Source organism: Saccopteryx bilineata, chromosome 3, assembly GCF_036850765.1.
Source record: "Saccopteryx bilineata isolate mSacBil1 chromosome 3, mSacBil1_pri_phased_curated, whole genome shotgun sequence".
In the NCBI taxonomy this organism is placed as follows: Eukaryota; Metazoa; Chordata; class Mammalia; order Chiroptera; family Emballonuridae; genus Saccopteryx; species Saccopteryx bilineata.
This window is the reverse complement of record NC_089492.1, coordinates 76,382,507-76,396,702: the sequence shown is the minus strand read 5'-3', so window position 1 is coordinate 76,396,702 and position 14,196 is coordinate 76,382,507. Positions and strand designations below refer to the sequence as shown.

At 44.4% G+C, this 14,196-nt stretch overlaps 1 protein-coding gene across 1 annotated transcript in view; it reads right to left on the bottom strand.

The window, feature by feature from the left end:
* ZBTB10 (zinc finger and BTB domain containing 10) overlaps positions 1–11,610 on the bottom strand; it is a 37,920-nt gene extending 26,310 nt beyond the window's left edge. The window contains exons 1-2 of the mRNA XM_066266377.1: positions 10,516–11,610; positions 1,155–2,043 (exon numbers count right to left, since the gene is read on the bottom strand). Coding sequence (XP_066122474.1) covers positions 1,155–2,043; positions 10,516–11,466 — 1,840 coding nt within the window. The 5' untranslated portion in view covers positions 11,467–11,610. The remainder of the gene's footprint in view (positions 1–1,154; positions 2,044–10,515) is intronic.
* Positions 11,611–14,196: the final 2,586 nt, after the last annotated feature.

The following is a 14,196-nucleotide window of genomic DNA, read 5'->3' as shown; positions in this document are numbered from 1 at the left end:
TTTTAACTAAGTATTCTACCCCTAGATGGTCACATTATGGAAATCAGATCTTGAACAGTTACAGAGCTTTAGGGCAAAGCAAACATGAAATCATACAAGCAGGGTGGTGCATGAGTATAGGTCTGCACAGAAAACATCAAGACCACTGAACTGCTTCTTCAAATATTATAAAAATAAGTTAGACACAGGCAATTAAATTACATTAAAGTCTCAATCTATTCATATTCTTTAACAATGCTCTCTCACCCCCTTTTTATAAAAAACCCACACAACACCCTGGCCTGTAGCGGTGCAGTGGACAGAGCATCAGTCTGGAATGCTGAGGTCGCAGTTTGAAACCCTGGGCTTGCCCAGTTCAAGGCACATTGGACAAGCAAGCAATAAACAAGTACAGTGAAGCAACTATGAGTTGATGCTTCTAGTTCCCCCCACTCTCTCCTCTCTGTAAAATTAATAAATAAAGTCTTAAAATAAAAACCCACACAACAAATGTGATATGCGAAGATTCTTGTATATACTTCTTGGGGATATAATGAAGTCTCAGAGTTCTCTTAACTAATGAAAATAAGGTGACAGTGGGACAAACAAAATATTCCTGCTTCTGTAACATTTACTGTTAGAATAGTAGCTCTAAACAAATTACAATAATCCTAGAACCGTTTGCAAAATTCTATGAGCAACTTGCAAATGTTTAATTTACCAAAAAAACTGAAAAGTAAAGAATGTTAACAAGGTCTTAAAAATGTTCTGAAACAATAAGGTACATATTTCACTACAAAAGTTATTTTTCCCAGCACTGGGTGCAAAAAAAGTGAGCAGAGTTCAAAGACAGCAAAGTCAAAGAACTAACTATGTACTTTAAGTGGAGTCCGCAGGCTGCACAACAATATGGAGGAGTGCCTACTAACACAACCTTTGTGAAATCCACATATACATGCCTGGAGAGGAAACTAAGATACTAAAATTATGTACTTGAGCAATTTTTCCCCTCTTCTAAGTATTTATATTTAGTATTACCTACGTGTATTACCTTTATGACAAAAAAAATTTTTTAAAGTATACTTCAAAATTTTATCCAACCACACACAAAAAAATTATATCCAACCAGAATTAGAAAACCGAAGTGCCTTTGTAGGTATGACATTTATATTTACCTGGCTCCTCCTTAATGAATGACAAGTCTTCTTCTGGATAGGCAACAGGTGGCTGTATCACTGAGCAATCTTCTACATTTGTTTCATTACTAGGTGGTATATTATAAACAAATCTCTTTGTAGTTTGGTTTTTCCTCCTTGTTTTGCCAGTTTCTTGAATTCCGTGGGAGCCCATATTATTCCAAATAAACACTTTTGTTTGACCTTGGGCTTCATTTTCAGCCAATTCAGGTGAACCATCCTGGACCCAACTACTGTCATTCATTTGGTAGTTTTCTATTTGGCCCTCATCCACATTACAGCCATCATTTTCAATTTTTACATTACTTGCCAAATTGGTAAGATTCCGCGTTGCCCAAAAACTGGCGATTTTTTGATCCCGTGATGAAGACAGACCATCCCTGGTCACTGGCTTTCTGTTGTTGTAGTCCACAACCACAGACTCCGGGGCTTCTGACTTAATGCTTATGTTTAAGGCATCTTTAATGAAGTTTCGGCAAGTCTGAACCACTTCGCTCATTTGAAGGTAGCTGGCCACTGTCATCACCTCAATGGCATTTTGGCTTGTAAGCACCAGGTTACCAGAATACAAGAAGTCCAAGATGACTGAGAAACCTTGAACTGCAGCAATGTCTAAGTGGGTTGTATTGTTTTGGTTAGGGCTTTCTTTGTTTGAAAAGCAATATAAAGTCTTAAAGAAACGGCTGCCTGCAACCAGGATGTTCTTATGAGCTTTAAAGATTTTTCCACTCACCACAATGCTGACGTCACAAAGAATACCTTTCTTTCTCTGTTCATTTAGTTGTCGAAGAAGTTGATAGCAATAAGAGTTCTCATTTGGCCTACTATTAAAGTCACAGTATCCCTCTTCTGAAGGTATTTCTGATTCCTGTAAGTGAATGAAAAACATTAATATTGATTTTATTTACTTTTTAAAGCCCTCAAACCAAGTAAAATAAGTATCATCATCAATATAATTTTTTTAAAAAAATAGCACTAATCAAATACAGTCATCCTGCAGCATCCACAGGGTTGGTAATGGGACACTTCCCCCTATCAAAATCTGTGGTTGATCAGGTCTCTTCTGTAAAATGGGTAGGACTTGCGCATAACCTGCGCACACCCTCCTAAGTACTATAAATCGTCTCTGGATTACTTATAATACCCAATACAGCCTGAACAGGCAGTGCGCAGTGGATAGAGCATCAGACTGGGATTCGAGGACCCAGGTTCGAGACCCCGAGGTTGCCAGTTTGAGCGCAGGCTAATCTGGTTTGAGCAAAGCTCACCAGCTTAGACCCAAGGTCGCTGGCTCAAGCAAGGGGTTACTCGGTCTGCTGTAGCCTCACAGTCAAGGCACATATGAGAAAGCAATCAATGAACAATTAAGGTGTCGCAAGGAAAAACTAATGATTGATGCTTCTCATCTCTCTCCGTTCCTGTCTGTCTGTCCCTATCTATCCCTCTGACTGTCTCTGTAAAAAAAAACAACCAAACAAAAAAATCCCAATACAACGTAAATGCTGTGTACATAGTTGTTACACTGTGCTGTTCAAGAATAATGGCAAGAAAAAGTCCACCATCTCCAGTACAGAAGCAACCACCTTAGGCCTAACTACACAGTGTGAGTCAGCAACAAGTAATCACTATTAAGTGTTCACAACCCAAATACTGAAAGGAAAAAAGTGAACACCTTGGGATAAGTTGCTGCTATTTTAAGGAAAATCAAACATCTGAATGAGGATCAGCAGGGCTTCATTTACAGAATAACATGTATCATGTTATTCTTCTGAAATATAAACTAAGAACATGAATTAAGAATTTTTAAATATTAAAACAAACCCTGGCATCATACCATGGTCTATAGAAGCAACGAATTAGCATTTCCAAAGTCAAGTACTGCTTCAAGTTTACATACTCAGCAGTCCGACACTTTATGAATAAAGACTGGCACCCTGGCTGGGTAGCTCAGTTGGATAGAGCGTCGTCCCAATATGCCAAGGTTGCAGATTTGATCCCAGTCAGGCAGCATACAAGAGTCAACCAATGAATACATGGGTAAGCGGAACAATACATCAACGTCTCCCTCCCTCCCTCTCTCCACCCCCCTAAAATCAATAAATTAAAAAAAAATTTTTTTTAAGGAAGGAGGTGGCGATCTCTAATAGTAGTCACTGTGCTCTAAATGTTCTGGGCTAGTGCCAACTTCTGAAATTCTCTGCCATTATCAGACCAAATGTCCTAATTTTATAAAACAACTCGCCTGACCAGGTGGTAGCACAGTGGATAGAGTATTGGACTGGGACACAGAGGACCCAGGTCCGAAACCCCAAGGTTGCCGACTTGAGCACAGGATTATAGACATGACTCCATGGTCGTTGACTTGAGCCCAAGCTCACCGGCTTGAGCAAGGGGTCACTTGCTCTGCTGAGCCCCCCCCTCCGTCAAGGCACATATGAGAAAGCAATCAACAAACAACTAGGGCGCCACAAGGAAGAACTGATGCTTCTCATCTCTCTCCCTTCCTGTCTCTATCTATCCCTCTCCTTTGTGTCCCTCTCTCTGTCACAATATATATATATTAACTCAAACTCAGACAGCTGTCAGAGCAGCTGAGTTGAGTGAGCATCATCCTGATATGCCAAGGTCGAGGCTTCCATCCCTGGTCAAGGCACACACAAGAACCAACCAAAGGCCTGATCTGTGGTGGCACAGTGGATAAAACATCGACCTGGAATGCTGAGATCACTGGTTCAAAACCCTAGGCTTGCCTGGTCAAGGCAAATATGGGAGTTCCTGCTCCTTGCCCCCTCTCCCCCCCCCCCTCAAATGAATACCGTACTTCTGCATGAGTAAGACACACATTTTTTTCGAAAAATTTGGGGTCTCAAGACTGGGTACAACTTATATAGTGGTTGTAGATTTTTTACTTGCATTTCCTGCTTTTTCACGCTTGTTTTTGCACTCATTGTTTAAGACAGTGATTCATCATCAGACACAGATGAGGACAAACTAATGAATGGGAGTTTTGACAGTGATGAGGAGTTATATGAATTTTATGATGAATAAAACTTGAGTTCAGTAACTTAATGTAATACATTTTTTCCCCCAAATTTCGGGCCCCCAAATTAAGGTGTGTCTTATACCCAGGGAAATACAGTAAATAAAATCTTTTTTAAAAAAAGAATCAACTGCCCTGGCTGGTTGGCTCAGTGGTAGAGCGTCGGCCTGGCGTGCAGGAGTCCTGGGTTCGATACCCGGCCAGGGAACACAGGAGAAGCGCCCATCTGCTTCTCCACCCCTCCCCCTCTCCTTCCTCTCTGTCTCTCTCTTCCCCTCCCTCAGCGAGGCTCCATTGGAGCAAAAATGGCCCGGGTGCTGGGGATGGCTCCTCGGCCTCTGCCCCAGGCACTGGAATGGCTCTGGGTGGATCCCAGTTGGGTGCATGCGGGAGTCTGTCTGACTGTCTCTCCCCGTTTCCAGCTTCAGAAAAAGAAAAAAAAAAAAAGAATCAACCAATGAATGCATAATCAAGCAGAACAACAAATTGATGGTTTTCTCCCCCTCTCTCTCCACCTTGCTTTTCAAGTGAGAGGAGGGGAGACAGTGAGACAGACTCCCACATGCACCCCGATCAGGATCCACCCAGCAACTCCCAGGCTGACATGCTTGGACCAACCGAGCCGTCTTCAGCGCCTGGGCCAATGCTCAAACTGAACCACTGGCTGTGGGAAGGGAAAAGGGAAAGAAGGGGGAGAGGGAGAGGAAAAGGAAGAGGAGAGGGAGAGGGTGAAGGAGAGGGAGAGAGGGAGATGGGGGGAGAGAGAGATGGAAGGAAAGGGGGATGGAGGGAGAGGGAGAAGGAGAGGGAGAGGAAGGGGGAGAGGGAGGAGAAGACAAGCAGATGGTCACTTTTCTTGTGTGCCCTGACCAGAAATCGAACCCAGATGTCCATATGCCAAGCCTATGCTCTATCCCCTTAAAAAATTTTTTTTAAATGCTTTCAGACAATAGCCTATCCACCAAAACATTTGCCCATTCTAATGTGAACTATAAAAGTCAAGCACTATTAGTCAACCACTATTTTTTCTCATTACCATTGCATAACAGTAATGTCCCTGCTTTTACAAGCAACACTAGCAATTCTTTTTCACTACTGATTCTAGCAGTAGGCTGTGTTTGAAAGCAACTATTAACTATGCCCTTAGCAATGAAGGCTTTACAAACCAAGAGTTTGTATACTCTCCAAGGGGAGTATTACCTGAGTATTTGGGTGAAAGAGAGCGGAAATAAATGGCCAATATTATTTCCTGAACCAAGTAAATTCTTAGTACTAAAGACCAAAGTTATTACTAGTGAGCAAAACTCTTAAAGTACTGAAGAATATGTCAGGAGTGTTATGAGAGCAGACAGGAAGCACATGTATCCCAATTTTTCCAGACGTGATGGGATGCCTTTTGGAGGAAAGATTTGAGCAGAGCCTTAAAGAAGACAAGAGTAGGCTGGGCCTGACCTGTGGTGGCGCAGTGGATAAAGCGTTAACCTGGAAACACTGAGGTTGCCGGTTCAAAACCCTGGGCTTGCCTGGTCAAGGCGCATATGGGAGTTGATGCTTCCTGCTCCTCCCCCCTTCTCTCTCTCTCCTCTCTATAATGAATAAATAAAATCTAAAAAAAAAAAAAATTAAAAAAAAAAAAAAAAAAAGAGTAGGCTGGAAGGATGTGCACTCTAAACGAATAAGATACTGTGAGAAAAAGAACCAAGATGGTCTAGAGCAGGGGTCCCCAAACTTTTTACACAGGGGGCCAGTTCACTGTCCCTCAGACCATTGGAGGGCCGGACTATAAAAAAAACTATGAACAAATCCCTATGCACACTGCACATATCTTATTTTAAAGTGAAAAAACAAAACGGGAACAAATACAATATTTAAAATAAAGAAAAGTAAATTTAAATCAACAAACTGACCAGTATTTCAATGGGAACTACGGGCCTGCTTTTGGCTAATGAGATGGTCAATGGGCTTCTCTCACTGACCACCAATGAAAGAGGTGCCCCTTCCGGAAGTGCGGTGGGGGCCGGATAAATGGCCTCAAGGGGCCGCATGTGGCCCGCGGGCCGTAGTTTGGGGACCGCTGGTCTAGAGTATCCTCATAATTCCAGATTTATGAAAAACTTCAGGGTGATCCAAAAATCCCCAAGATATGTGCACTGATGAGCATTTTGAGGTAAGTGTCTATAGCTTTCATCAGATTATCTGAAGAGACTGGAATCCCTGACTAGATTAACAACCACTGCTAAAGGTGCCTTACAGAGCTTTAGAAGCAGAGTGAGTGGATTAGCGAAGAGCTGACTGGAATCGAAGTGGAGGATTAATACTGGGGACTAAGACTGGAAATACTGGGACCAAGGAAGCTACTGTTACCGTGCAACATACTTGCAATAAACAAGGACCTTAACTAGGGAAATAGGACAATGTCAGTGGGGGAGAGGTGGTAAGGCAGTCTAGAAAAATATTTGTTAAGGTAAAATCAGAACTTGAGTGATTAACTAGATGGGGGGGGGGAGTTCAAGGAGACGGGAATCACAGGGTCTTCAGCATTCTAACTTGGGGAGCTAGATAATGCCACCAACTTGTAGAGAAATCTACACCACCCTTCTGAGGGGACAGTGATAGACATAACTTCAGTTACAAATAGTGAGCTCATCTGTAATCAATCCACTAAATAAGAAAATGCTATTTAACTAGTATTTACTTACCTACCCAGAATTTTAGTTTTCAGTAAATGATTACAGAACCTAACACAATGTTAAAACCTACATATTATTCTATAAAATGGTTATTTAATGGACCATAGGCTCATTTTTAGTAGTATTTCTCCTTCTTAGTGAAAGGTTTTTCAAATTTTTTCCTAAATTGCTTAAAACAATAAACCTTGAGCCAAATTTTTGTCAAATTCAAACAAGGTTGTTGTTTCCCCCTTGCTTTAATTGATGACCTCAACAACCTCCATATAGTTAATTCAATCAAACCACTGATATGAATTCAGTCTTTACTTTCTGGAAAGGTTAAACAAATTTATAAATATACATCTGAGGGCATGTTCCAGGGAAAGAGTTGACAGAATATGTGATTGCGGCTATGAAAATTTCCACATGGGAACAAAGTGATCTGAACCATGATACAGTGGTAATCACTGTTATTAAAGCAATTTTAAAGTTCTCTAGACTAATTGGTCAAATCCTGTATGAGCTAATTATTGAACTTGAGTCTCTGAAGATATACTCAGTTGTCGGGCAAAATGAAAACTATATGCTGTCCTTTATACCCTATACTCACACATCCTTTTAACCAATATAGGAAATCTCTTTGAAATAGAAGGCTCAGAACAGATTCTGACAGCTTATTACACTCTTTCATGAAAAGTCCTTAACAATTAACATCCAATTAACACAAGAATATCAAACTTTTTAAGAGGATGCCATGTTTTGGTCGCTACCATGGAATTAATGAAAAAGAATTTTTCTTACTTACAGAAAAAATAAGAAAGAAAAGTAACCTGTAGTGACATACTGAGATTTGGCCAAACTCCTCTCAAAAAACAGGCTTCCTTTAAAAAAAAAAAAAAAAAAAAAAAAAAAGGGTAGTTGTATGTGTGGAATACTGAACTACCACAGCCTCAAACTGAATTCTTTCCTGAAGCTCAGAGAGTTTCATTTCAATATTCTAAGATAGGAGAAAGTTAATACAAGTCATTTTTCATAAGACTGAGAAAAATCTCAAAGTTCATAGAACTGAATGGCCAAAGTGTCTGAAGATACGAGAATGGGACCTGATTTGCTCTCTAGAATCAGAGTGATTCCACGAGATCAACTTAATTGGCTTCCAAACTGATAAAATTGGTAACCCTGAGACATGAGATGCCAGGCCACAAGAAAAGCATCTTGCTACACTTACTTGCTGAGAAAACAGGAATGATGACTTAAAAAAAAAAAGTTTTTTATTTATTAAGTGCCAAGTCCTGGCACATATACCTTGCATGCCATGAGGAAACGAGAAGTTCTGCCTGCCAAGAAAGAGGATCAGGACTTGCGTCCTCCTAACCTTAAACTCAAAAGTTCTCTTACAGATTGTGTTATACTGCCTCCTACAGGCCAGCAAGGACAGCTGACCAATGGGAAAAAATGAACTGTCCACAAGAATTTGTCAGTTCTTGAACCTGCCATTCATATTAACAAAGAGAAATGAGAAATATAGGTGGTACCTGCAAGGCACACACAATAGCAAAGTAATACTCCAAACTAGAATTAAAACAGAAATGATTAGGATCAATTCAGAGCAGAAACATCCAAAAACCCAATCAAGGGAACCAATATATAGCCTCAGACAAACTACACTGAATCCCCTCATCTAATGAAAGAATGTCCCAAGAAAGAGGATGGGCTGCAGATTAGATCTATAAAAAGGGAGCTTCAAGGGGATGGGAGGGGAAGGATGATTCAGAGATCAAGTTTAATAATGTTTTAATAATGGTTCTACCTAAGAATGAATTCCGTGAGCCAGATACATGCCTAAGGGGAAGGATACGTGCACCATACCAAGTCTGTCATAAGGTGATCCAACTAATTCCCCTTCCTCTGATTTCAGGTTCACTAAGCAGCTAATTATAATTTGCATTCCCATTCATATTTGCCTACAGGGAGAGACTACTGATAAGAGGAATAACTGGCCCATTGTATATTAAGAAAATTCATTCTAATTGTCTTTTTAAAAATTTTCTATATAACTAGCCATTATTTAGAAAAGTCCACTTTCATTTTCACAAGTCCACCACCTCCACCCACTTTACTATTTAACTTCAGAAATAAATTACTTAACCCTTTAAAGCCTCAGACTCTTCTTCTGTAAAATGAGAGCAAGATAATTACTTTGCAGAGTTAAGGTAGGGGTGATTGGCATATGGAAGACAAGGAAATGTCAGTTCTATTTCACTCCATTGCCAAAGCTCACAAAGCTAGTAATTGCAGAAAGCTGAGATCTGAACCCAGATTTCCTACCAAACCCATTCTTTTCCCATTACAACATTCCTTACAGACTCACTCTAGTCTCAGTTGTCACCAAGGGCTCTAAGACTCAGGACAATTTACTTAACCTTTCTGGACCTTATATCTTTAAGTAACTTTCCTTCTATGGCTCAGGCAGCTAAAATTTTTGCAATAATTATTGCCATTGTCCACTGGGAAAAATAAACCTATGCTTTGAAGTTAAAACCTTAAATCCGAGAAGCTTCTGGGCTGTGTGGTTATTAAATACTGCCTAATTAACTCCAGTATAAGTGTTCTGAACAGCAAGACCACTCCAATAAACATAAAAGGACTAATATCTACAAGTCAACTTTCCAAACCAGTTGCTGGCTACCAGTTCGAGAGAATGAATCCCACCCACCACCACAGGTTGTCTAAAAGTCTTAAGGGAGAACGTATGAACATCTGCTTGCCTTAAAAGGGCACTATCAAAATGATAAAGACTACTATCTCTACAATGAAACTATTAAAATAAGAATTATGAACTAAAGAGCAGTTTACTTGTGTTGTAACTAAGGACCTGATTTCAAGGAGTTTGGTAAATATGTTCTCTACCAGTCCAAACCAACTTTTGAAAAGGGGGGACTATATAAAATCTCAACACAGAAATCTGAGGAGAAAACAGGTAAGAACTACAATAATTTACCAAAAGCGAAGTTAAACAAAATGTTCAACGGAGATGAATTTAGTAAAATTTAGAAAGGAGTGCAATAAGCAAATAACTCCACTACACTTACACACTACTCTCATATTTCAAACTATTCTGACCTGATACAAAGAATTTTCTCAGTTAAATGTTTTCCTAAAAGGATCAGAGTCAAAGATGAACTAATTTGTTCTTCAAAGAGTTGCCAGATTTGACTTCCACCAGCATGCTAAGGACTATGACTTAAGGAGCTTTTCAAAAATCACAGGCAATAAAAATGTTGACCGCAAAGCCGTCAACCTTTCAGAGCTAAAACCTACAACCTTATTTTATTAAGTTTTCTTTTTGAATCAATCTGATGGGCAAAGATATCTATCTGGTTCCTAAAAAATAAGGTAAATTCAGCGCTACGGTTGGTAAATTGTCATTCCCTCTCCCTCCCCCCAGCACCCAGATAACTTCGGAGAACTTGTTCCCAGGCTAGCTGACCTCCCACGCACAAGTTGCCGGCACCTCTCCCCACTGGTGCCCCACTGGAACGATGCTTCCCCAGGGAAAGCGGAGGTTTTAGCTGGCAAACCTTTCCCTAAAGGACCTGAAGAAAGCAGGAGCAAGATATACATACAGTACCTGGGCGTTGGCTTCGTGGAGTTTGTGCTCGGCAGAGACGTGGTGCCTCAGGAGGAGGGTCTTCTTGTAGTTGCGGGTCCCTCGCGACAGCTCATCATGCCCCACTGGCGGAAGGTCCCCGCTGCCGCCGTCCTCGGGGGTCTTCTGGCACCAACAGCACGACATGAGGCCGGTATCCTTGGAATAGCGCAGCCAGGGGAAGTCTTTGAGCCAGGCGGTCTGGAAGGAGCACTGGAGCTTCTGCATCAGGGACTTGGGCCGCGCGAGCGGGAAGTGCTGGACAGCCTCGCCGTCGCCGGCCCCCACGCCGCCGCCCTCTGCTTCGTCCCCGCCATCGCCGCCCGACCGCCGGCTGCCGCAGCCGCCCTCCGCCCCGCTGCCGTCGCCCAGACTCGCCCCCTCCTCGTCGTCCTCAGTGCTGTCGCTCAGGGACGCGCCGTCCGGCACCAGGTCCTTCCCCTCCAGCGCGTCCAGCTCTAGCTCCACCGCCGCCGGCCCGCGCCCATTGAAGTGCCGCGGGGGCCACGCCGGGGGGTCGGGCCGGCCGCGGCTACTGCCATTGTTGCCGAGCCCCCCGCCGCCGCCGCCGCCGCGGAAAGCCAGAGTCCGACGGTTCCTCTCCGCCAGCAGCGGACCGCCCGCGCCGCCGCCGCCCAGCGAGCTGGGGCCGCCCGCGTCCGGGGGCAGCGGTGGCTCCGGGGCTTCGTCGGCGGCGGCGCCGGCGGAGGCCTCCGCGTCCTGGGGCTGCGGGCCCTCCAATTCCACTTCCTCGTCCGCCCCCCGCCCGTTGGGTTGCGGCGGCGCGGGCGGCGGGGGCTGTCGCGGCGCGGGCTGCTGGGGCCAAGCCGAGGCCTCCCCGCCGGCGTTATTGTTCCCGGAGCCGCCGGCGCCGGCGAGCAGCCCGCCTCCTCGGAACGCCAGCGTCCTGCGGTTCATCTCGCTGAACGACATGGCGCGCGCCGCCGCCGCCCGCTGCCCGGCTCGCGCCGCCTCGGGCCGCGTCCCGCGCGCTCCCCGCGCTCCGGTCTCGCGGCCCGGCCTCGCCCTCCCGCCCGGCCCGCGCTCGCTCCCGGGGCCGCCTCACGCGTCCGCCGCCGCCACCGGGCCGCCGCCTCCGCGTCCTGCGTCCCCGCCCGCCGCGCTCCGGCCGCGTCCCGCGCGGAGAAGGGACGGCGGGGAGGCGAGGAGCGGGCGGGCGCGTGCGGCCTTGGAAGTTGGGCGGAGTGCGGACGCCCCTCGCCGCCCCTCCGGGCGCCGCACCGATCCTCCGAGCCGAGAGCCCGCCCGGCGCGCCGCCGCCGAGCCGCCGCCGCAGGTCCGAGGCGCCGAGGACGCGAGGCTCTCTAGAGCGCAGGGCTCCGCCACATAACGCCCGACAATGAAGCCGGCGGAGCGTTTCCGTCCGACCAGGCCCCGGCGGAGGTCGAATGGCAAATGAACAACGGACCGTGCGCCCACAATGCACCGGGGTAGCAGCCACCGCTGGAGGGGGAGAGGGTGGGGGCCGGGCGGGGAGGGGGCTGGGCTTGGGCCGGGCCGGTGGGGTGGGGTGGGGGCGCCGCGACCCGGCGGGCGGGGGCGGCGGCGGGCACTGCGGGCGGGGGCCGGGGCGGGGGCGCGGGCGGCGGCGGCGGGCCGGGGTCTCGGGAGGGGCGGGCGTCTGCGGCCGGGTCGGCCTCCGCGGGGACAGACAGCTGGCGAGTGTCAGGGCTGGCCGCCTCCCCGCTGCCCGCACGCACCTACCCGCGCCCGGGACGCTCATTTTCCTCCTCTCGCCACGCGTCCACCTGGGAGTCGGGAAATGACTGTGGGAGCGGTGGGAGCGGCGCTCCGGCCGTGTCATTTGCCGGGGGCGGGTGGTGGCGCCCGAGGAAGTTAACTTATTTTATTTCGCTCCGTGACAAAGACTGGCCCGGGCGGTGCCTTTTGCGCGAGGAGGCTCCTACCGCGGACACCTCCCGCCGCGACGCCCGCTGTGTGCCAGGCGGCACCTCGGGCCCCGGGCGACAGTCGTTTCGCTGAAAATGCACCGCCCCGAGTGTCTTATTGCTGTGATGAAATGGAAATTTAAATAAAAGGTCGAACACGTGCGTTCACTGGGAAGTATTGACATGGGTGTGACATCACCAGCAGCCAATCAGATAACTGCAGTGGTGTTTATACTTCTACAACCACCTTGTGAGTATTACACTATGTCATAACGTTATAAATATTAGGCAGGGTTTTCCCCAGGAGTGGGGAGGAGTCTGCTCACACGCACGTTGTATGGGACTCGGATCGCTCCCTGTACAGACACAAGAATCCATTTCCAAGACATTTTTTAACTGTTTACATTGCATATGGAATTTGGAATGATTAGAAGAATAGATTGAAATGGAAATGAAACTCATAATCTTAGTCGAGTTTTTCCGGATAAAGGTTTTCTAACTTAGAGCACTTATGCTGATTAAAAAATTTTTAATATGCTAAATTTAGCAAATTCTAAAGTGTTTAAACTGATTTTACTATTTTTATTTTTTTCTTTTAAATTGAATTTATTGAGGTGACACTGATTAACAGAATGATACAGGTTTCAGCTACCCAACTCTATGACATATTTCTGTACACCGTATTTTATGTTCACCCTCTAAGTCAAGCTCATTTTACTATTTTTAAACGTGAACTAAATCTCAAATTAGTTTTATTCAAACTTATTTTGGGTAAAAATGATATTCTCAAACTATGAAAAGGGGTTTTAGTCTTTTAAGAAGTACATTAAAGGGTTAATCACAAACAAAATATCAATGTATTCAAGATAATTGAGTGGAAAAAGGATATTTACATTTTTATATTAATACATGTATATTAGGATGTACGTAGAAAAATGAGATGTACATCTGGACTCGGCAGTTATAGTTTATATAGTATTAGGGATTTTAAGTTTCCATATTGTATATTAATGGAATATATTACATATTAATGTTCTATAAAGAGCATGTGTTACAATATTTAGGCTCTCTAGTTTTATGTTTCTGTTCTTTTAAGAAATTTCTATTTTTAAAATAATAGTATTTAAAGCTTTGAATATGTAATGTATTATAGAATAAGGTATGTTTTTCAAGATTAATTTTATTTTTTTTGTTGTTCTACCTATTTATGCAATCATTTCTGCCTTGACCAGAATCATACACACAACCTTGGAATATCTGACCAACTGAGCTACCCTGCCAGGGCCAAGATTAACTTTTAAAAATGGATTTTCTGGGAGATAGTATTATAAAACACCACTTATCTTAATATTTATATGTATATATATTTAATTTATTTATTTTAGAGAGAGAAGGGGACGAGACAGACGGAAACAGATCTTTTCCTGTATATGTTCCTTTATATTCCCTGATCAGGAATCAAACCCACACGTGTGTGCATTGGAATGATGCTCTAACCAACTAAGCTGTCCAGCCAGGGCTATCTTAATATTTTTAAATGGACTACATACATACAGGCACAGCTAGACTCTACTTTTTATTGATTGTATAGATTTACTCAAAGCAACTTCCACTTATTCACTGTAATTTTACCATCTATAATAGATGAAATGTAATTTTAATGTAAAGAATGATGCTACTAATCTGCCACAAAAGAGATTTTGGCTTTGAATTATTTTTCCAGTCATAATCATATTTTCACCTATCCATATTG